The sequence below is a fragment of the Vulpes lagopus genome, chromosome 2, assembly GCF_018345385.1.
Source record: "Vulpes lagopus strain Blue_001 chromosome 2, ASM1834538v1, whole genome shotgun sequence".
Classification (NCBI taxonomy): domain Eukaryota; kingdom Metazoa; phylum Chordata; class Mammalia; order Carnivora; family Canidae; genus Vulpes; species Vulpes lagopus.
The window spans coordinates 44,783,059-44,807,111 of NC_054825.1; the positions used below are offsets into that span (position 1 = coordinate 44,783,059).

At 41.1% G+C, this 24,053-nt stretch overlaps 1 protein-coding gene across 2 annotated transcripts in view; it reads left to right on the forward strand.

Moving 5' to 3' along the window:
• NPTN (neuroplastin) overlaps nucleotides 1–24,053 on the forward strand; it is a 68,787-nt gene that overhangs the window by 25,313 nt on the left and 19,421 nt on the right. For both annotated transcript variants that reach the window (XM_041742596.1, XM_041742595.1), the window contains exons 2-4: nucleotides 10,033–10,380; nucleotides 15,260–15,431; nucleotides 18,718–18,812. In XM_041742596.1, coding sequence (XP_041598530.1) covers nucleotides 10,033–10,380; nucleotides 15,260–15,431; nucleotides 18,718–18,812 — 615 coding nt within the window. The remainder of the gene's footprint in view (nucleotides 1–10,032; nucleotides 10,381–15,259; nucleotides 15,432–18,717; nucleotides 18,813–24,053) is intronic.

Consider the following 24,053-nt stretch of genomic DNA (forward strand, 5'->3'; position numbering starts at 1 on the left):
AAATAAAATCTTTTAAAAAAATTTATCACTGTGTAGTCTTTAGTAAATAAGCACTCAAAAAAGGTAAATTGAATTAAAAGCATGCTTACAATTTATAGATTGAGAACTGGAACAAAGACAAGATAAAAGCCATTATTAATGAAGTCATAGTATTATGTGCTGCTAAAGTGAGCATAAGTCATAGTGAGTGATACAGTTGTTTAGCAACCATTTTTTGCCATATTCGTTCTTTTGGTTATGAATCAGACTCCGCTTCTAGGAGAGTAATTATATGGCTTCAGAAACATCTGTGTGGCTCCTATGCTCATATTTCTCTTCCATTTGAAAAAGCTGAAAAATTCAGCAGTTTCACATTAAGACATTAGTTGTCAAAATGTGGTCTGTGGACCAACAACACCAGTATCACCTGAGAACTTGTTTGAAATGCACATTCCCAGGCCCTACTTCAGACCTATTGAATCAAAATCTTGGGATGGGGCCTAGCATCTGTGTTCTAACAGATGATTGTGATGCATAATAAAGTTTAAGAATAGCTGCTCTAGGATACTGCCATCTAAGAAAAGTTTTGCTTTTGACATATAATAAAGTTTCCAGTGTGGTTTCTACTATAAGCTATTTATGCTTTGGAAATAATTCATCAGAAGAGAAGACTAGGACTATATTACCTAACATTCTGGGATGTGATTCAAAGATAGAATATCGCTATGTGCAAACTATTTGACTCTGGTTTCTGGGAATGGCTGTTTAAAAGAAGGCGGGTTTCAGGATGCCTGGGTGGCTCAGCAGTTGAGCGTCTGCCTTCGGCTCAGGGCATGACCCCGGAGTCCCAGGATCGAATCCCGCATCAGGCCCCCTGCATGGAGCCTGCTTCTCCCTCTGCCTGTGTCTCTGCCTCTCTCTCTCTCTCTCTCTCTCTCTCTCTCTCTCTCTCTGTGTCTCATGAATAAATAAATAATCTTTTTAAAAATTAAAAAAAATAAATAAAAGAAGGCAGGTTTCCTACCTCTTTCAGTTAAGCTCTCTCCTAGATTATATCCAGACTATCAGCTTGCACTGCTTGTGTTCATTGTCATTCTCACAGGAGATATATGATGATGAAAGAATGAGATGAATTGTATTACCCTCAGGAATGAGCTGAATTGTGTTATATTTAACATTTAAATCCTGATTGGATATTGTCAGGGACAGAAAGTGAATTTGTTACCAAAAGTTATAATGAATCTACAGGTGCCCAGGTGGCTCAGTCAGTTGAGCATCTGACTCTTGGTTTCAGCTCAGGTCATGATCTCAGGGTTGTGAGATCCAGCCCGGTGTTGGGCTCCACACTCCATGGGAAGTCCACTTGAGATTCTTACTTTCTCCCTCTGCCCCTCCTCCCACTTGTGTGCTCATGCTCTCTCCAAAATAAATAAGTCTTTTGTTAAAAAAGTTATATTGAAAATAAATATCTTTTAAAGAGTTAAAACAAAAGTTATATTGAATCTATAGGCAAGTGAATTTCACAGAAAAAATTGTTTTCATTTTGCCTTTAATAAATCCTAACTGGGGGGGAAAAATAAATAAATAAATCCTAACTGGAGGGTCAGCTGAGGCATGCTCTGTACTGTTCCCCACCACCACCACTCAAAAATAATTGTTTTTGGCCTCAAAGTTCCATTTTGGCATAGTTCTAGATTGGCTCATAGCTATTTTTGCCAGTCTGTTGGAATAAGAGAATTTTTATGAGCATTTGCTGAAATATATGAGGGCTTCACTGTTTGAAGCCAGACCTTTCATTAAGAACACCTTTGCGATACAGCCGATTTATATTCATTTGTCTATTTGTTTTGCTAGCCATTAAAAATCAAGCATTTTTCCTTTGTATACTAGCAGCTTGAGTACTATTTGTGGAGTTAAGTAGATTTCCTAAAGTTTTTTAAGAAGACTAACTTGGTAGGAGTTTGTGGCTATTGTATTTTTCCCCTTGAACCCTTCCTTAGTTTTTAAAAACTAAGGTTATAGTCATTTTGATATCACGGTCAAAATGAGACCTGATCAATTATATTTAGCCTCACTTTCTTTATTCAAGATTAAATTAAAATGCCTCTTTCCTTCTTGGAGTGTGGAGGAAATGTTAATCCCAACGAGTGTCTTTAATAATGAAGCTTTTTATTTCATACCTGTAAAAGACTTAAGTAGCCAAGATTTTCTGATAAATATCATATAAGCAAAGGTTTCAATCTGTTAGAACCCTTTCAAGGACATTCAGGGTCATAGACTGGTATTACTGAGCCCCTGGAGCATATTATATATACACGAAGAAATGCAAGATGGGACCAAAATTCTAAATTTTAGTATTAATTGCTGGCAACTCTGTTTAATGTCATTTCCTATTTAAAACATCTTTAAATTCTTTGGGTCAGTGGTTTTCAATGACTTATTCTTTTGGAAAGTTGAAAAATTAAGAAAAAGTACAATAGACAACCTGTCTTACCCATGGGTGAGTTTTAGAACACCCAGGACAGGTTTAAGTCATCCTTTGTTACAGACTGGAATGCTTGCATAAAGTGGCCATGTATATTATTGCATTTACAGCCATATAGGTTACAAAGTAATTTTACATACCGTTGTTCGTGTGAACTTCACCATGACCTTATGAAGAAGGTAGGGGTTATTATCCTCAGTTTTCAGATGAGGAGATTGAGGTTGAAGAAGTTGAAGAATCCAGCCTAGATGTAAACCATGCCTCATTTCCCTGTAAGGCAGCTCTCAGCTTAGTAGAAATAGAAAGACCCTTATCTGTTCACTCATTCAGTAGCAGTACAGTTGAGACACAGATGTCTGACCTGGGGTCTGGGACACCCCTGTATTTATTACAGGCAAAACTTTGTTTATATTTTCTGAGATGGCCCATAGCTTCTTTTTATCATACTTCTAACCTTTTTTTTTTTTTTTAAGTCACTGACTTTTAGACCCATGGATCTAGGTAGATCATGCTTGTTTAGTCTATCAGTGGGAATTGACAACAGGACTGAATAAAAATCCTTGTTGTTGTTGTTGTTGTTTTGAAAATCCTTGTTGAAGGTCAATCATATCAGATGCGTATCCCTTCTCTGTCCTAAAATAACATTTGCATAGAGCTTTACAGTTTGCAGAACTCTTCCATATTAACTCCATGACTTTAACAACTACCCCATAAAGAAGATGGTGTCATTCCCGTTTGAAGAAATCGTTTAGCGTTAAGAGAATTTAAGGTGTGGAGATACTGACTCAAAAGCTGACACTGTTAGAATGAAATTAAACTTAATTTGACCTGGTCCAAAATCCCATAACTACCATTTTATCTTACATTTTGTGAATTCACAGTTTGACTTGCCCAGTGTTCAGTATCTTCCTATATATCATTATTGCTAAACAGCTTGATATGTAATCAGTAGGTTTATACTTTTTTTTTTTTAATTTTTTTTTTTTTTTTTTTAATTTATGATAGTCATACAGAGAGAGAGAGAGGCAGAGACACAGGCAGAGGGAGAAGCAGGCTCCATGCACCGGGAGCCTGATGTGGGATTCGATCCCGGGTCTCCAGGATCGCGCCCTGGGCCAAAGGCAGGTGCCAAACCGCTGCGCCACCCAGGGATCCCACTTTTTTTTTTTTTTAAGGAGAATCTTCTACTGCCTCTTTCTATTCTCATTACTCTTGGGCTTTCCACATTTTCATATCTCAGATTTAATGGGTTATAACTCTGGTAACATTTGCAAAGTCCTTGAGTCCATGCTGCTACTATCATTTCTCCACATTCTAGTTTGCTTTAAAGATAGGAAAGAATGAAGAATTCCTTTCTTTTTCATTGCTTTCTGCAATCTGTTTCCATTCTGGTTCTAATTTTATTTTAAAGGTTAATTTTTTATTGTTTCTTGAAGTTGGATTCTAATTTAGAACTCATTTTGGATGTAACATTTCTGCTTCCCAGCCCTGTTGTGGAGCAGAGCTGAAGGCTACTGCATGTGGCCTGTTCAGCATTATTTCTGTGGAGACATGGTAATTAACGTTATTGAGTGCTTACTATGTACCAGGCACTGTTTTAAGCTGTGTTATTTCATTTAATCCTCACACTAACACTAGGTGGTTGCTACTATTCTTAGCCTCTTTTTACAGATTAGGAGAAGCTCACAGAGGTTAGGTCACTTGCCTGAGGTCATAGTTAGTGATTGACCTCCAGACAATCTGATTTTAGTTTGCCGCTTTTAATCACTAAACTAAATAGTTTCCTTCAAACTGGATTTCCTTATTTCTTCAAAGCAGAAGGCTAGCTAAAATACTGAGTAATAAACAGAATCTTAAAAAAAAAAAAATGCTGAGCAGATTTCTTTAGCCATTTTGGTGGTATACTTTCTAAATAAAGGGGTGGGCCTTGGCATAGAAACTAGTGATGAGGACAGTCCTAAACCTTGTCATGTATGCCTGATAGAGGTAGCTGTGAAAAGAATAGGTTTGATTTTGCGAAATGCTTTGTAATTTGCTGCCATTTCTACCTACAGGTCAGACTAATCCATGAGATCAGACCCAGATACTTCCTTCCTGCTGCAGAAAATGAGGTTATCCCATTTTCATCCACTCCCAGGGCCTCAGGCCTGCCTTACCCTTGATGGTTACACACAGAATGAGTGCATATGGATTTATGACTTGTCTTTTTGTTATGAAATAGTGATAATAATTCTTAAATTAACAGTAAGGATAGGCAATATACTACAAGGTATACACAGCCTTGTAGCAGTTCACAGCTGTTTAAACAGATTTGAAATATTGTGCCTATAACCACGTTAGAGATCAGCTTGTTTTGCTCAATCTTTTTCTCTTTTCGGGTAATATGATAGGAGAGTGTTTGGGGTGAGGTGGAGGGGAGAGAAATGTTTTCTTGTTCTTGGTTGTCATTTTCTCTTTATTAGGCATGAAGGAGACAACAGCATGAGCCACCCACAGGGAATTAGTAGTAAACAGGGGCTTGAAGCGAACAGCTGTTTAAAAAATAAATAAATAAAGAGTGACAAAAGCAGGCTAGATTTAAAAGCCTGGCCCTGGCGGTAGTCAGCTGAGAGAGAGAGGGAGAGAAGTTACTCTCATTACCTGTTCAGCGATTATTACCCTAGAGGTAAGTGAGAATTTCAACTGTAAAAATCAGTGATGGTCTCAGGTCCTGTGTGGAATTAGGTTAGCTTTTTTGCTTCCTTAGGGCATATGTAAAAGCAGTTTTCTTGGGATTGGGCTCAACTTGCTCTTCTGTGTTCCCTTTTTCTTCTCACCCGCTGCTACATATCTACACATCCAGTTTTTCCTGCCAGAGAGCTCCTCCTTTTCTCCGGCTGCTAGCCCCAGCTGTCATCTCCGCTTCCCATCTCCCATCCCCCATCCCCAGTTATGCAATTTTACATTACTGTTTTCCCGGTTTTACTGTATTCATTTTTTATACTGTGCTTGCTGTCCTTCTCCAACCCCAGCTTCTAGTCTTTTCTTTCCCCCAAACCTGTGACCACCTTTCAGCTTCCTTTATTGTTGTTGAACTGAATGCTCTTTATTAGTTCTTTCTCACACGTATTTGAGATCTGAGCTCAGTTACATGTTATAGTGGGTAGAGATGATGATGGGGAAGAAGGGATAGGAGGTATTTTTTCTGAAATTCAGGCTTTTCCCAAAATATTGGATGGGCTTTAACCTGGAGATCAAACAGATGCTCCTCGTGGCCTCCCAACTTTAGGCAGTCCTGTGCTCTCATGTTGAGGGCACATACTTGATTGAAAGCACTTGGTGATGAAAGGCAGGGCAGTGAGTCAGGCTCTGAGCTGTCAGCCCCCTCTTGCTGCAGGCTGGCTCTTCTCTTCTCCTGAATTGGAGCTAATTTTGGATGGATAATGAGGTAGATGGTTGCTAATAACTTTCCTTTGCTAATTGTGATTTCACAATACTTTGTAGAGATGTTTTTTGTTTTTCTCTTTTCCCTGCTGCTAGGAGGAGAAATGGATTTTTGATGCATGTTCAGCTATCAAGGAATCCTTTGCTTGTTTTTTTAAGAGGCAGTACAGTTTAATGAAAACCATAGACTAAGCTGAAGATCTGCGTTCTGATCCCATTTTGGCTCAGGATTAGCTACCTAAGCAATCTTGGGCAAGTCCTGAACCTCTCTCTGAGTCTGCCCTATGAACCTTGTGAAACTATGTGAATGAAATATGTGATGCATGTGAAAGCACTTTGTAAACTGTTAAGTTTTATAAAAATTTAGGTACTGCCCTTTGTTAATTGCCTCACTGATCACAATACCAGAGCAATGCATCTAATGTTCTTAAACTCTTCCTTCTATGAAGCCAGTCTTCTCAAGAGTAGGGGGATGAAATAATCAGAACTAGGGGGCAGTCTTGCTTCTGAGCCATCCATTCTTCTGTTTCCTCACTTTTTCCCTCTGCCGTCCAACACACACATACACCATTGCTTAGGGAACTCTTTGATCCTGTGCTGCTTTATCTCTATTCTTTACTAGGATTATAGTTTTAAGGAGTTAGTAATCACTGTGTGCTGCACATTCCAATGGACATGTCCTTTTTGCAATCAGAAATTGTTAATTTATTACATTTAAGTAGTCGCAAAAAATATCTTTAACTTTTAAATAACTACAAAAACCTTTTTCTAACCTAGTAAGGGATATTGACCACAGTCATGGAAAGTATTACAAGACCATGCTTTGGTTTTGGGTACACCTGGATTCCAGGCCAGTCTCTGACTATTAGCTTGTGACTGTGGGCAAAGTACTTAACTTTTTTGGACCTTAGTATCATATAGGACTGTTGTGAGGATTAAATGAGATAATATGAAGTGCTTAGCACATTGTTTAACATATGACACGTACTTAGAAAATGTTAACCTGTTGATGCACATGGCTAATAATAATAGCTTCCAAAGAACACGTTTATTAGTGTTTTAAAGGCTATTAAATCTTGCTTTTAGATAAGTTTGCTTAAATACACATCATATTTACTAATTCAAAGAACACTCATTTTTGACTTAGTCCCATTTTCCTGTATGCAGATGGAAAATTAAACTAAATCAGATCAGCATTCCTTCCTCCTTAGATGTGAGTCTTGCCTATGGTTGGCAGTGCCAGGTTGAGTGATTTGATTGGTTCTGTGCGGTGGGAATTGTGTTCAGGCTGTTTCTCAGCTATCTTTGAATTGTATACTATTGGGATTTGAGATTCCATTGGAATTGGGTGGGTTCTTGGGGTTCTGGACATACTTGCAGGCATTCCTTTTACATTAGCATAGTCAGCAGATTGATAAAGAGGCTTAAATGTCAGCCTGTATTTCAGACGGGGAAAAAATACAAAACAAACCCACTAACACATTTCTAGAGCATGATCAAGTAGATGGGCCCTGATTTACTGTGGTTCAGCTTAAAACTTTTCAACTTTATGATGGTGCAAAAGTGATACATATTTAATAGAGACACCGTATTTTGAATTTTGAATTTTGTTCTTTTCCCAGGCTAGCAATCTGCAGTCCGTTCCTCCCTCATGGTGCTGGGCAGCAGCAGCAAGCTACAGCTCCCAGTAAGCCATACTATCATGAGAGTAAACAACTGATACACTTACAATCATTCTGGATTCATACAGCCATTCTGTTTATTTTCAGTACAACATTCAGTAAATTGCATGAGATAGTCAACACTTAAGAAATAGGCTTTTTGTTACATAATTTGTCCAACTGTAGTCCTACGTAAGTGCTCTGAGCACAGTAGACTTGTTAGTGATGTTCTGTAGGTTAGGTGTATTAAAGGCATTTTTGACTTCAGAAAATTTCAACTTACAATGGCTTTATCAGGATGTAACCCCAACATAAGTTGACGATACTCTGTGTGTGGTCACATTTGAGAGGACATAAACTCCCCCAGTTCACAGAGAATGTGAGGATAAGAGCTTGTAATTTCCATTTAATGATGGAGTATGATTAAAACAGTACCCCTCTTTACTGCTCCCTAGGGATTTACCGATAACCAATTTTCCATGGTGATTAAACCAGTAGTAAAATGGACAGAACGAGCTTCCTTTACTGTCCTAGTTGGCATTGACTTTGATGGGTGGGCAGGTAGTTAGTTTGCGAGATGAAGACATGGCTCCTTGATTACCACTTTACCTGGATGTGAGCTCAGCTTTTCATTGTTGGGGATTGGTGTTTTTTTTTTGTTTTTCTGAAATTCTGAAACTTGCCCTAAATCTGAGAATGACTTTTTTTTTTTTTTTTTTTTGACTTCTTGGAGCCTCTGGTAGATGGTTTCTTACAAAGAACTGATACCATCTGAAGAGGTAGTTCAGAATAGCATTTCAAGGCAGAAGATTTAGTTGAAGGCTATGAATTACTGGATTCGTGTCCTCCCTAGATCCTGAATGTTTTATGAATTGAAAGATTAGTATGATTTTGGAGGTCTTGACCTCCAGTTAAGTATAGCACATTGTTGCAGAGATCGTGCAGGTTTAGGGTTCTGAGGTCCATAGGGTGAAGTTTATCTCCAAAAGCAAGTACTTTTAGGGATATAAATGGAATGTTTTCCACTTGGTAACCTCCATTTTTAGTCAGTTCTTTATGTCCTTGGTTTCCGGACTGTCGGAAAACGGTTCCATATAATTTATACCTTTCCTTTGGAATGTTTTAATCTGATGTTGTTAGATCCTGGCCCCACTCTGCCCAACACAGAGGGGTCAGCTTGATCCCCAGAGAAATTGACCAGCCACTCAGTACCTCTTTTAGCTTCTTGCCCTGTACCTTGGGACACTGCTTGAATTGGTAGAAATGCCGATGAACCCTAGGTGAAGTAAATGGGTGAGAGAGAGTATGCTTGCACTGTGATTTAGTTTATTATGGACCCTCCTCCCAAGTTCTTCAGATAAATCTGGATTTTCTACTCTCTTTCTGCCATTGCCACCATGTCTTATGGGAGTGTAACCTAAAGCAAATTATGGACGAGTGGAGGTAGGCATCAACTTTAATTCCTGGCAATGCCTGGCAATGTTGTTGAGGCCTAACCTTTACCATAGAATTTATTTCATCATTGTACATTTCTTATTCTTTCTGAGCTGGCCTCTGGGAGCTAGGCAACTAAACTGTGTAGACAGAGCCTGTCAAGTACCATGGTTATTTTTAAGACTGACTTTTCAGCAGAGTTCTCTAGCTGTATGAACTTATGGAATTGTGGAAGGCACAGTCCCTCTATTGGTATTGAGTTGGATTGCTGTTAACGCTGGTTTCACCGCTGAGCGGACCCCCATAGGAATTCTCACTCTCAAGTACAGACTGTCTTGTTTCCCTGTGCCTGAGTGAAGGTCTGCATTCAAGTGGAGGCTAACCTAGTCACAGATCGCTGGGCCGTTTGTTTGCCATAGACCCAGGGAAGAACAGGATGTGGAGGAAGTCTCCTGAACTCAGGATGGAATCCTGCACAAGAAAGAATTATGCTACCTTTTCAGTTGAAGTTTGGACTTTGATTCCCAAAAGAAGGCGTCATTAGGTCAGTTAATATTTCTTGAGGCCCACAAAAGACATTGCATCTCTAACAAAGTGTTCACCCATCCAAAAGAGAGATCCTGACTTGGCATATAGACCTCCTGCCACTTGCGGTTATCTTTCATCACTTGCCTGAATTTGAAAAGGTAATGGTTTGTGCTCTAAGGAAAGAGACTCTTCCCCCGAGACCCGAAGCTTTCTCATTCCTACCAACTGGGCCCATTGCTAAAACGCTTTCCAGTGGGCTTGCTTCTGCCTGGCTAGCACCTGGGCTGCCCCAGCTTGAAATTAGCCTGCCTTTGCTTCATAAGCTTCCCAGGGTGGTTCTTCTTCTAAAAGCTTGTATGAAATGCTATTTACTGTCTCTTTATAGTTTAAAAATGAATCCTTTTTGTTCTTTGCAACTCATTTGCTTTTTTCTTTTCTTTTCTTTAAATTACTATTAACACCTGTTGATTCTTTTTTTTTCTGATTGGCCTGTCACTGCATTCCTGCTCCCCCTCCCTCTAGCTGGGTTTGTCAAGTCGCCCATGTCAGAAACTAAGCTCACTGGGGACGCCTTTGAGCTGTACTGTGACGTGGTCGGGAGCCCCACGCCAGAGATCCAGTGGTGGTACGCAGAAGTCAACCGGGCAGAGTCTTTCAGACAGCTGTGGGACGGTGCTCGGAAGCGCCGTGTCACCGTAAACACCGCCTACGGGTCAAACGGCGTGAGTGTGCTGAGAATAACCCGGCTCACCTTGGAGGACTCTGGGACTTACGAGTGCAGGGCCAGCAACGACCCCAAGAGGAATGACTTGAGGCAAAATCCCTCCATAACATGGATTCGAGCCCAGGCCACCATAAGCGTCCTTCAGAGTGAGTCCAGCACCCTACAGTAGTAGTACTGTAGTCATTAGAGGTGGCCCGATGACCCTTCCCTTCTGCTTCCTTTTCCTTTTCCCCAGTATGATCGCTCACCCCACCCCTTGTCTTCGTTTTTTTCAAACCCACGACCCTTCTGGTTGTAGTGTATGAAAACATCTGTGGCAACTTTTTTTTTTTCTTTGACGTCCTCTCTACCTCCCTCATTTCCTGACCCTTTTCTGTGTCTTTCTCCTCAGGAACAAAGAACTTGGGGAAATCCGTGCCTGTCCAAAATCATCTGCAATGGGAAGAGGTGGGGAGGGAGAACTGGGGCAGGGGAGGGGGCTCAAAAAAACACTTAACACTCCTAAAACCAGGCATTTATACCAGGGTAGTGTTGAATTGTTTCTTTCCCTCCCCTTTTAATTTTGTAGTAGGTTTCCTGCTATCCTTTTGCTGATTTATTCTCTGGTGCCTTTTTATTTTTGTTTCTCTCCCCAGTCTAACTACTTTTATTTCTTCTGTTGATCTGTTTGAAGCTCTCTGAGTAGCTGCCTTCACCTCTATGGTTTTAAGTTTGTGTCTACCCAGCCTCTTCCCTCACTGTGACTTGGTGTCATCCTGTTCTGTGATGGGAATGTTGCCATAGGTGCAGTGTGGTGGTGTGTTTTGGTTGTTGGGTGGCATGTAAGCTTGGATATCTCCATAGTTCCAGCTCTTTTTCTTTTCTAAAACAGTGGCATGTGCTTCTCTGATAACAGCCCTCCACTACAGCAGTACACTCCTTACTGGTCCTGCCCATCCAGTCTCCTCTTCTCTTAAAAGCAACAGCCCGAGATTTCCTTTGTATGTCTTGCTGTTAGGCACCAGGTGACACTAAAATGCAAAGTTTTTTTTTTTTTTTAAACCCCATCATGCTGTTTCAAAGTCAGAGTTGTATCTGCTTCCTGTTCACAGATTGACTCTGATGACTGACTGTTGGCACAGTCCTCCTTATCCCAGAGACTGGCAACCCCAGAAATAGTTTGGAAGCCATTCATACTGGCCTTTTCTTGTATTTTGAAAAAAGAAGAAACTAAATTCCAACTAAGTGATGAGGGAGAGCCTAAGCGGCTGGCTCAGAATTCTTCTCTTCATCTGTTGTAGCAGGTACAAGTAAGACATTAGACCCGGGAGCTTTTGTGGCCACCTCTTTTTCTGAAAAGTGTCTTGCTACTCGTGTAGTGGAAAGGAGAGGGAGGAAGAAGCCACCACAGAGCTAGTGCTCCTGGCCAGGAAGAGTTAGTTCTAGCCCCACATCTGACTTGATTTTAATTGAGGGAGCATACTCTACTTAATGGAAAGATCCTTTGGGTTTTTGCCTTCTCTTCAAGAACTCAAACTTATAGCCAGTTCTGGCTTAAGGAACTGATTGATTTAGAAAGAGTAAGTAAAAATAGTAAAAACACATTTATGAGGAGTTTGATAATAATGCAGGAAATAATAGGACATGGGCCCTGAATCTGTATACTTATGTGGAATATAGCAGATTAGTTGTCTATTCTTTATAGTACCTTAGAAGATGCTTATGAAGAGGATAGGTCTTAGGGGAGAGAGAGGAGAGGCTGCTGCAGCTGGCACTGTTCAATCAGAGAACCTGCTTCTGGAAAGGGGAAAAGAAAACCTTGTCTATGTGAAAATGGGGAATATTAACCCAGCAATTTTCTTTTATTTAACAGTTTTTCCCTTGCACGCTTCCTTCTCCTGCCCCCCCCCGCTCCTTTCCTTATAAAACCAGAATTACCCAAATGGCCACAAAGATCTGCAGAAGTTTGTAGGCATGGACTGGGCTGGGCATTTGGTACTTGTACGTCCAGGAGCTTGACTCAAGTAGACTCATAATTAAAAGGTCATGCCTTGGGGCTAGAAGATGATGAGTCTTCAGGGGGCACTTACCTACCAATTCAGTTTTGAAAATACGTAACATTCCCCCAGTTTACTTGGAAATAAACTTCCTACTTTAGAAGTGTCTGCATGTGGTTAAACCAAATCCTGGCCAGTTTAAGTCTTATCCCAGACTTCCCCATCAGTCAGCCCTAGTTAACTGTTTTAGAGAGCCAAGCTGCTGCTGTTACTTTTTAAAAACATCCTGAATTCACTCTAATTGGATTGTTTTGTGGTCTTAGCATCCCAAGGACATTTGCCTCCAGGAGGTGGTTGAAGTCTTCTAAGGATGACTTCTTGACAGTACTTTTCCCCAAAGCTCCTTGAGTAAGGTAAGGCAGGAAGAGAAATATGCCCAGTTTTTAGGTATCTCTCTGGCCATAGCATGTTCTTCTACACAAGAGTGGTGGTGAGGCTAAGGATCTCCCATCCACTACTTCTAAATAGGGAGTCAGTGGCAAGTAAACATTTTTGTTCATCTCTCGTGGACTTTCATGCGCAATATTAAACCACAGAAATAAAAGCTCCACCTTCATCCTGGTGCAAAATGCAGGTGTGGCACCCTGGCCAAGGAGCTTTGGTTTAGCACTGGTTTCCATATACAGCAATCATCAGAGGGAGGTTACCCTACCCCACAGCCCTCCAATGTTGCAGAATCATATTTAAACCTATTTAAATTATCCACTTGCTCCCAGCTGACTCTCTCCTGGATCTTTAACACGTAAGGGGAAAAGAGCTTTCCTTTGCCTTCCAAGAATTCTTGGCAGAAAGTCTCCAGGTTGCTCTCATCACCTTCTTAATCTCCTTGAGCTGCAGTGGGCATTTGCATCGTCACAGGTAAGAGTAGCATTTACTTTGGCCTCCTTGTGTTGAAACATCTGGAAGCTCTTGGCCTCATCCTCAGAGTTTACCCTTTCTCAGTGCAGTCTGAGAAGAAGAGCCAGAAGGAGAGTCCCAAATGGGACAGAAAATAAAATTGGATAATAAAAATTTAGTAAAAACCTAAAAGTGTGTTTGGGTTTTAATGTTGCCTTTATATTTTTAATTTCTGTGGAGTACTGGTTCTCTCTTTTGTTTTTGCTTGGTTTTGATTTTTCTTGGAATTGTGGTGCTTTCTGCTGATGGTGTATGTGCGCCTTCCATTGCAGGGTTTGCAGCCGTTCTGCTCGACTTAAGGCCCAGGGACTTGGCTTCTGTCCAGTGTGTTTTGGAAACCATGGGACACCACTGCGCTAACGTGTTTACATGCATCTGCTTCTGTCTTAGTGGCTGCTATGCCTCCATTATCTGTACATAGAGACCCTGTTTGATGTTACCAGTAAGGACCAGTGCTGAATGGAAGATAACCACTATCCCTTTGCCAGAATTGGAAAATAGTGAGAACCCATTTAATTGAACAGACTTTAGGATTTGCTTTATTTGTCACAGTTTTCTTTGAAAGGAGCTCCGTAGTCAGAAATGTTGCATTGATTAAGAGGTCCTTGGGCATTATATTTTTCAAGTGTCCCATGACTTTTCCATTCCATCCCCCTCCCTGAACAGGGAACAAAGCTTATTAGTTCCAGTGGAGGGAGTGAGTTCTATCCTCAAGAGTTAAGAGTCAGCACTGTACTGCATAAAATGGTGTCAGGTTGCTGCTACCGAGTTGTCAGGTGCAGGGAAGTGAGAAGTTAATCAAGAATTTCTGAGAAACAATTGGAAAAAGAACAAAAGAGGAAATACCTCTAATGTGGATGGGAAAAGTTTAGAATTCACCTGAAAATGTCTGACCAAAAGTAGAATAGCAGCTAAGCTTAGGAGAAGATTAGATAGAGGAACAACAAGACAACAAACAGACATCTTGACTTTAATATAGTGATGGAATTCAAAAGGCTTTAAAGTATGAACCTTCTAGGAATGATAGAGTGTGCCTTAGAACATTTCTGCTCAGTGTGTTCTAATATTTGAGGTTATTTTTATAGATTTTAAACTAATGACCCCAGGTTATCTAAGCCCAGGAGAGAATCAGAAGATGAAGTATATAAATTGCTATAGGGTGGAAAGTGTGTGTGTTGGGGGTATGGAGCTGGGGGAGGGAGGCAGAGATAGAGAATTTAGTCAGATGTGTGTTCTAGGCCCAGTGTTGACACTAACAATAACTATGGCCTTGCACAAGTCATTTTCTGTTTCTAGCTCTTAAAGAGTGGGATTCAGTGAACTCTAAGGGCCTTTTAGCTCTAAAAATGCTAGGAGCCCATGATACCAGCACATATCACACTCTGTTATCTGCACAATGGAATGTGTTTTAAATAACAGTTCTGAAAAAGCTTTGGGAATAAATACGGGCTGGAGAGAAGAACTGTTGATGGTTCCTTAAGAATTTTCCCTTGGCAAAATTTGGAAAATGCAATAGACTTCTGGCAGGAAATTTGCTTTTAGGATCTACACTGTTTGTTTCTACATAATTAATGGCCATGGCTGGTTTGCCATAGGTTTATCAGAATTAAATGTGGGAAAAGCCATACATGTATTATCTAATTATAGCTATTACTGTTCCAGGGCCTAGTGACTCCACAGGGAGTTTATTAGTTATATACAAATGATACTGCTTTTGTCTTCAGAACTGCAAGGTGGAGCCTGGTTTACTAATTGAAGCTGAATTGGTTGGTCGTTCTTAAATCATAAAACGGTGGTGTTCAAAAGTATAAGTGGATTGTTGCCAGTACAAGTACCCGTAATACTCCCATTCTTTTCACGTCTAGGCCAACTGGTCTTCAGGCTGTTGTCTGCGCTAGTGGTCATTTGCTTATAATCATTGTTTTTTCCTTTCTTGACTTCCTCTAAAGTGGTAAAGTGAAATTCCTCATGTGGTGGTCCTGTCTGCCCTCCCTCTTTTCTAGTCTCCCCATCCTACCCCATCTGATTCTCAGGCCAGGGCTACAAAGAATGGAAGGCTATGGCTCCCTATCACTGTGCACTCTTATTACAGAGCCAAGGATTGTCACCAGTGAAGAGATCATTCTTCGAGACAGCCCTGTTCTCCCCGTCACCCTGCAGTGTAACCTCACCTCCAGTTCTCATACCCTTACATACAGCTACTGGACAAAGAATGGGGTAGAACTGACCGCCACTCGCAAGAATGCCAGCAACATGGAATACAGGTGAGAGGGGCTGGCAGTTCCTGGGAAGGTGGAAGGGAGCATTGCTGAGCTTACTGTGGACATTCATAATCCACAGCTAGGTTATGAAGGAGACACAGAAGATATATATGGTCTTTCTCCAGAGAGTCTAATCCAGTATATCTGGGGTGAGGCCCAGGAATCTTTGAAAGATTTCCAAAGCATTCTAATGAATAGCCAGATTTGAGAGTCATAAATGTTCCCCTCACTATGATAATAGAGAAACAGAAGGCATTGAGAGTGATTTACTTAGGGTAACCATGCTAGTCAGTAGGAAAGTCACAATTAGAATGCAGGTCTTTTGACTTAATCCAGGGGTTTAAGGAATCAGAATGAAATCTGCCTTAGGACTCTTAGAGCAAGAGCACCCTAAGTGATCTTTCTCCTGGATAGATGTCTGAGTTACCTCTTGAGAGTAATTAATAGGACCATAACCTGATCAAGACCAGTGGATTAAGGATGGTAACCTGGAAACATCATTTGATGAAAGGGGAATATTTGCCGGCTGAAGTTAACCTGGCCCCCAAAGATTTGATGCTTTTTTGGAATACCTAGAACACATGGCACCTCACCTTTCAGAATAGTTTGTGGTTGAAAACTAATCTGGAAAAGGATTGGCTGATTCTGTTTGTCAGGTTGAGTCCGTACAAAGAAAGAGTGCACTGGAGTAAGACCAGGAAAATCTGCATGCAAGGACCTTCTGCAGTATTTTGCAAAATTGAGATCTTTTCATATCCCTTATTTAATTGACCCATAATCAGGATCTTTTTTTTTTTTCAAGTAAGGAAACTAAAACTCAAAGAGTAATAACTCTTAACTATTTTCAAGGCCAAATAGTCTATCTAGTAAATTTCAGAAGCAAGGCTAGGTTCTCTGTCTCCTGACTTTTTAGAATCTAGGTTTTTGGGTTTTTTGTTTTTTTGTGTTTTTTTTTTCTTTTTCTTCCTGCTTTAACATACCATTTTAGTGGCAAGTTTAATCTATCTCCACTGTAGTTTCTTTTGATATTAAATTGGAAATATAGCCTCAGACATATTCTCATAGTTTGCAAAAGCTTAATCACATAGAACTGTTGGGTAGGATGAAAGGCATATGTTCTTGGTCTATTTGTTAGTTTTACAAGTTTGTATTTTTATAATTACTCTTTCAAGGTACCAGACATCCAATTTTGTTTCACCGAGGTCTTGTACTATGTCACCCACATGGCTTTGAACTGTAGCTTTATAAATTCGAGTTTGACTTTATAAAATGCTTCCTCCTCCTCCTCGTCCTCCTTCTCTTCTTCTTCCTTCTTTCTTCTTTGTTTGGTCAGCTTATTTGCAGCTCTCCAGGGGTGTCCTGCATTGTCAGAGTTTTTCAGGGAATCTGTGTTCTCCCACATTTTGTGAAGTAATGGCTGATGAGTCTCTTGGGCCACCTATTAAGTGATCTGTGGACCAGTCTGAGAGACCCTGCACCTGCTTGGCTATTGGGGTTGTTTTCCATTTGCTTCAGTAGTTTCCCAGTAGCTAGTTGAAGGGAATGATGTAGGGGAGATTTTGAACCCACAGGCATGGGCTCAAGCTTGGGAGTCATCTTTTCAAGGATCTTTTCAAGGATCTTAGAGTTAAGTTAGTCTGAGCTCTGAAGATACAGCTGCTGCTCTTCCTCCAAACTCTGGAACATTTGCTAAGAGCAGCTGACTTGTGTCTGTTTTCCCTATTGGGAGCATATTGATTTAAGAAAAGCCCCTTGTATCAAATTTAGAAGACTCTTGGCTGTTCCTCTAAGAATGTTATGCTGCCGCGGGTATGCCGAGGTAGTCCTAGGGATATATTGTCTCTCCTCATCCATGATCTTTTGGGATGAACAGTAAGATGGATAAATATATTGAGCCAGTCAGTGGTTAAGGCTAGGGGTTTTTCTCAGACATTAGTACAATGTAGATTTGACCATCACAAGTACCACATTTTACCACTGAGCCAAAAGAGCAGGAGCTGTATGATGATCATCTTCTGATGTAGATTTCTCTTCAGTAATTAGACACCAGCCTTTCTATGTAAGTTTTGGGGTATGTGTATAAAGCCCTAGTGTACTGAGCTGGTGTGAAGCTCATTGTCAGGGAAAGCTTGTTTAGGATCACCCTGTGGAATTCAGAGGAAGTGCTGTTCTAGCCGTGCACATGTCCTACAGTCCTTCTTGTCACTCTGCTTAACTTGATCAGGATCTCTGCACAGCTGTTCACTCTGAGTTTACATTCATTCAGTCATTTGCTCATTTATTTATTCATTCACTCTGCTATATTTCAGGCCAGGCCATGTGCACTGGGTATAGAATTATGCAGCAATTCTATACCCAGTGCCTGTCCATAGAACTTGGTCTTTTGGGAAACTGGACATTCATCAGGCAATCACGTAAATATATAATTATATGTTTTGATGCATGTGTGTGAAGAATTACACTGTAGTATGAGCAAGAATGTCAGGTAGAGGGATGTCACTTTGATTGAGGGTAGGAAGAAATGATGTGAGCCAAGACCGATGCAGAAGGAGTTAGATTAGGCTAAGAGTGATGGGAAGAGCATTCTCTGTAAAGAAACATCTTGTGTCTAGGTTTTGAGGAAGGAACAAGAAAAACTGAAAAGAGCCCAGCAGGATTAGGAAGTGGCTGAGATGATCATAGGAAGGAGATCATGTGGGACCTTAGGGTTCTAGCTGTACTTAAGTGTCTTAAAAGTTTAGCTGCATCTCTGTGGCTGGTGCTCTGATTACAGAGATTTGTTCCGCCCACTATTCCTTGGATCCTGTGAGTGAGATTAAAAGGCATGGTACCGAAATACTGTGTGGGAAGAACAAAACTACCAAAACAGGGTCTTTAAAAGGGGAGCACAGAAGAAGGTTTGCGGTTTGCCTTTTTTCCTGCTCTTACTTATTTGACTAGAAACATGAGGTAAGCAAGAAGGTTTTTTTAGTGATGGCTCCATCCTCTATATCTAAATATAATCTAGAGTATTTTGTACAGCCCTCTATTTTGATTACTTGTTTAAGGTTAGAGACCATGTATCATTCCATCTTTGTATTCCAGGCACCCAGTAAGGAGCGAAGCTCTAATGTTTTGTAATACGTGGAGGGAGGTTTTTGCTTTCAGTTAGGAGGAGGTGAGTTGCATTCAGGGACACGGTTTGGAGAGCAAGGTCCCTGGTTGCCCTTTTGATTCTTATTTTGTTGTATATTTTGTTGTATATTTGTTCCCAGCTTCCTCACTTCATTTTTTTTTCTCATCTCTGCAGGATCAATAAGCCGAGAGCTGAGGATTCAGGCGAATACCACTGTGTATATCACTTTGTCAGTGCTCCTAAAGCAAATGCCACCATTGAAGTGAAAGGTACAACCCAACAGAGGCTGCAGTGTGAGCCTCTCACTCTCCTTCTGAGACACTACTTTGGTCTGGACTCACATTCTTCAAGCTGTTCTTGTTCCCAGTACGGGAGGCAATAAAACATTATGGTAGGACCACAGGCTCAGGAGCTTAGCTGCCCAGGTTTAAATCCAAACCCTGTCATCTCTTAGCTCTGTGACTGTGGCAAGTTCTTAACTTCTTTGTGCTCCCATTTCCTCATTTGTAAAACCTACCTCATGGGGATTGTAAGGAGGAATAAATAAGTTAATGTGGTAATTTGAATTATATGAAATTGCTGTTTCTGTATGGTAAAAATGTTTGAATGTTGGCAGCTTCATATCATTCAACCTATGTAAATCTCTTAGAACAAATAGTGCCTTACAAATATTATACATAGATCTCTCCAATGGGCCAGCAGAATCTGGAAAAATACAATGTGTAGGATGAACATAAACTATCTGTGGATGATTCATTGGAATTTTAATAGAAACTGGGTGCATGGCATCTTAAAGATGCAGCTGCATCTTAAACATGTAGCTGAAAGTTCCCAGAAAGGAAGGGAACTCTAGGAGAACTGTAAGAGAAGGGACAAGTGAACTTGGAAGAGTTGGCGCTACCTAACATCGTGAATCCAGCTTTCCTGTGTTACTTCAGAGAAGCAGCTGAGACCCAGAATAGTGCAGCCGTGACATCTGGGTCACAGAGTGGTTTGAGACAGAACTAGCATTAGAACTCATGTCTTGACTCTCAGGCCCATGTTTTTCCATTTTATAAAATGTCCAGAGGCAGGCAGGGCTCTTGTTTGAGGACAGACTGAAGAGATGAGGGGTTTGGGGATTTTGGTGTTTTTTTTTTTTTTTTTTTAGTCTGAATTTTGCTTAGGAAGGATACAGACTTCTTTAAATCTACAGGTGATCCTTAGCAGCTGGAAGGATAAATTTAGGAAATGGGAAGGTCCTATAATAGGTATTTAGATCTGTCTTAAAATAATTAGAAGACTTGGGCAGCCCAGGTGGCTTAGTGGTTTGGCGCCGCCTTCAGCCTAGGGCCTAGTCCTGGAGACCCAGCATCGTGTCCCGCGTCGGGCTCTCTGCATGGAGCCTGCTTCTCCCTCTGCCTGTGTCTCTGCCCCTCTCTCTCTCTGTGTCTCTCATGGATAAATAAAATAAATCTTAAAAAATAATAATAGTAATTAGAAGACCAGAAGTTTAAAGAAAGGCTTAGATTCTAAGTTTCATTTATATGTTGTTATTAAATGAAAGTAGTGTCTTGCTGACACAGCCCTGACTTGTAAGTCAATGTAAGGACAGCCAGTATCTCTCCTCTAGCTGCCAGACTGAATTCTAAATGCCTGAAGGGGTTGAGTCACACTGGTATGGTTACAGTCCACGTAGGCCAGACAACCTGGGATTTGATTAATTCAGGGCTTTTCTTGGAGAGGTCTGAGTTTATCTCTGTTTTTGATGGATGACAGATTTGTTCAACATGATGATGAAGGTATGAGAAGGCCTTTTCTCTAAGCCAGTCAAGTGCCTGTCCTTGCCTGGGTGAGCCGGGCTATGTGGGGAGTTGTTTCCCTCCTCCATGAGGTACTGGTGGCTGTGCAGCATTCCAGGCTGAGCGTTTGGCACAAAGTCCCAAGCGTGGAGGTAACAGGATGGGTGAGGGAGGGGAAAAGGTGTGTGTAGTTAACTGTCCTCCCCAAGCCTAAGGGTGATTACATGCAGTTGCAAGTCCTGGCTTCACTGTGATCATGCTGATTTGGCTCTAATAATTTCTAGCAGCACTTTCAGGAGTGGAGACAGAGGTGGTTTCTCATCGGGTTGGCTACTAAAGTGGCCTCTGAGGCATCTTTCCTCACTTTCCCCACTTTCCCTTCAGCAGATAGAAGGTCGTGGTCTGGAGCAGGAGAGAATAGGAAGCTGCAGGCAGAGAGTTTTCAAAGGAAGTTAAAACTTCCATGCTTCTGATTTATTGGCATGACTGTGTGCTGCAGTATTGGATTTTACTGCCCAGCAGCTCTGTGAGGAAGATTGGGGTGGGAGGTGATATCCTGATTTTAAAGGAGTAGACCCTAAGAGATTCTCTTTTGTAGAATTCCTAAAGCGTATTCTGTGATTAGCTTGGACAGATACATTAGTCTCTCAAATTCACAAGGAATAACAGCTGAACTTTTAATATCTTTTAGGTGATTATTAGTTTAGGCTGTAAAGACTGAACATTTGACTTTTTCTGTTTTACTTTTAAAAGATTTGCCATAGTCCCAGGATCATATTCTAAGCTAGGTGGTTGGGGTTGCAAACTGCCCTGCATTGAGAGAGAAGGGGATAAGAGGCGTAGGGGAGGCATTGCTTCCCAAAGCATTTTCATATAAACTCTGGTTTTATTTCTTCAGTTGCCCCTATGGTGGGGTAAAAGATAGTTATCTTTTTATAGCTAGAATGATTTTAAAAATCTGCTGATTAATACAGGTAAAGAGATAGTTGTACTTGAGAGAGATTCAAGAAGCTTAAGTGACCTCTGCTGAAAGGAGTCTCTCAGATTCTTCCTTTGTGGCTTAACTAAAATTGGCATTTCAGGGCAGTATAATTTACACCATACAGATAGATTTCTTTAGCACCTGTTCTGCAGTCCTCAGTTCTTCCCCCCCCCCCCCATTCGGCTTTTATTGCAGTTCAGCACCTCGTCCTGGGGGGTTGTTTGAACTTAGCACTGTGAGGAGTGAAGGGCTTAGACGAGACCAGAACTGGGCACTGTATAGCAGATCACCACGCCCTGAGTTACTTATGGTGAAGAGAAAAGAAGGCTGAAGGAGTGATAGGGGCACCTGTTCAGGAACAGACCTGAAGTGGCAGTGTTTTTCTATCCTAGCCTGTAGATCCCTGTCAAGAAAGGGGTTTTGAGAATGGTAATGTCTACATGTAGTAGGGACGGCCTTGCCTATGAAGTAGGGTTTGTTTTTTTTTTCTTTTACTTTTTTTAAAAGGCCAAGAATGCGGCACAGTGTAAACAGGAAGATACTATTACTGTTTAGGATTACATTTCTTAGGTATCTGGCAGGTGACCTGAGCAGATGCTGGGGGTGAAAGAGCAGGGCTGGCCAGAGGAGAGGAAACCGCAATGACTAGACCTTAGTGGGACCTCTGCGCCATAGCCCAGCCTGTCTGAGGATCCTCTTAGATAACTGGGGGGAGGCATCGTTTCCCCAGCTTTTTGACTCTTCAGGGGTTGTGTCTTCTAGAGACTGCACAGCTTGTTATAGAGTATTCGTGAATGGATAAGTGTTGAATTTTCTATTCCTATGATTATTTAACCTTTCCAACTCTTACTCCCTCTCTCTTCCCCTTTCTTTTTCTAAAATTTTAAGGGATCCCTGGGTGGCTCAGCAGGTTAGCGCCTGCCTGCAGCCCAGGGCGTGATCCTGGAGTCCTGGGATCGAGTCCCACGTCGGGCTCCCTGCATGGAGCCTGCCTCTGCCTCTCTCTCTCTCACTCTGTCTCTCATGCATAAATAAAAAAAAATAAATAAATAAAATAAAATAAAATTTTAAAAAGAAAAATGTGCTTGTAACAAAGCACATAAGAAAGGCCATGTAATTTACAAAAAAAGGAGAAAATCCCCTTCATGACTCTCACCCTGTCCTCATCACTCAATTATTTTGATTAATCCAAGAAACAAGAATTTGAATTTTATTTTGTTTTTAGAAAAGGATTTTGGTGGCCACAAAATCCTTTGCAACAGATATGCCACTGCCTCTTGTTAAAGGTACATCCCTGCCCTAGGAAGGTCTGGGTTGAGAGTCTTACTTGTTTTATTAGGCTCAACATTATGTCTCCCTGCTCACTGGGCATTTCAAATGAGTTTCAGTCTTTGGGGGACTCAGGTGAGAGCTAAGGCTTATCATGGTTTTATCATCTATCTATCTATGTTTTTCCCTCCATACTCTCAGCTCTCTTTGTATTTTAACGTTATGACTAAATGTTAGAATTTCTGTAAGTCACCTTGTCCTGCATCCCTGTTTACTACTCTCTTGTATGGTCTTACAAGTGATACATTAAAGTTCAAACTAGCTGACATGGATTGTATGGTGATGACAATATCATGAAGAGTAATAATACACATCTCTCATTTGTACAGCATTTTCAGCATGCAGAGCATTTTCATGGGTATTTATTTGATAGGTAGCTAGTTTGATAGGCAAGGAGGCAAGTTTGATAGGTACTGACAGCCTTGAGGTCAGAGCTTATGTCAAAGCTGGTTCTGACTCAGAATTGCCCATACTTGAGAAGTCTTTGATCAAAATAATAATACTTTGAAGCTGCTAGAACATTTTGAGCATCAGCCTCAGCCCAAATAACCATACGTATTCTTTCTTTTCCTCTCTTTAGAGTGCCACCCTGACCTTTGTTGAAAAGAATGACTAACATTGCATATTAACCGTATGCCAGGCACTGTGCTAGATGCATTACTATTCTTGTCCTCCCCTATAGTCTTCACAACTTGGATGAAGACACCATTATTATTTCCACTTTCCAGGGGAGAACATGGAGGCTCAAGGGAATAAGATGGATGGCCCAGTGTGACAGATAACCAGTAGAACAGGGGTTCTCACCCAGGCACTCTCATGCCAGAGCCTGTGCTGCTAAGCATTAAGCCATGTTGCTGTGTTCAGCATGTAACAGCAGGAAGGCCTTGGACTGAGAGAAGAAATGGGTTCTAATCCTGCCCTGCCATGAAATTTGCTATGGCTCTAGCTATTCTCTGTCTTTCCTCAGGCCTCAGCTTCCACAAGTGTGATGAAGCAATATAAGATAGATGGCCTTAGAGTTTCTGTAAGGCTCCAGTAGTCTGTGGTTCCCTTATATGGACACAAAGGAGAGGTTGGGTTATTGAGGGAAATGATCTCTAAGCTTCTTTTCCTTGTGGTAGTGGCTCTGTCAACTTCTCAACTTTGGGAATGTCACATCAGTTCCCTAATACCTCCACTCCTCTCCCTATCTTAAGGGATAGTTCGTCCTTATTGCTCCCCTAATCTCAAATCTCATGCCAGGAAAGGTATGAGAGCAGTGGTTCTCAAACTTGATTTAATGTGTAGGCAATGTGACCTGGACTTCAGGCTTATGAAGAGCACCCGGGGGGATTATAGTATACAGCCAAGGTTAGAATCACTGTCTTAGAGGAGACTTGACTTGCCATCCACTCAATGCTCTCACCTGCTGGAAAGGG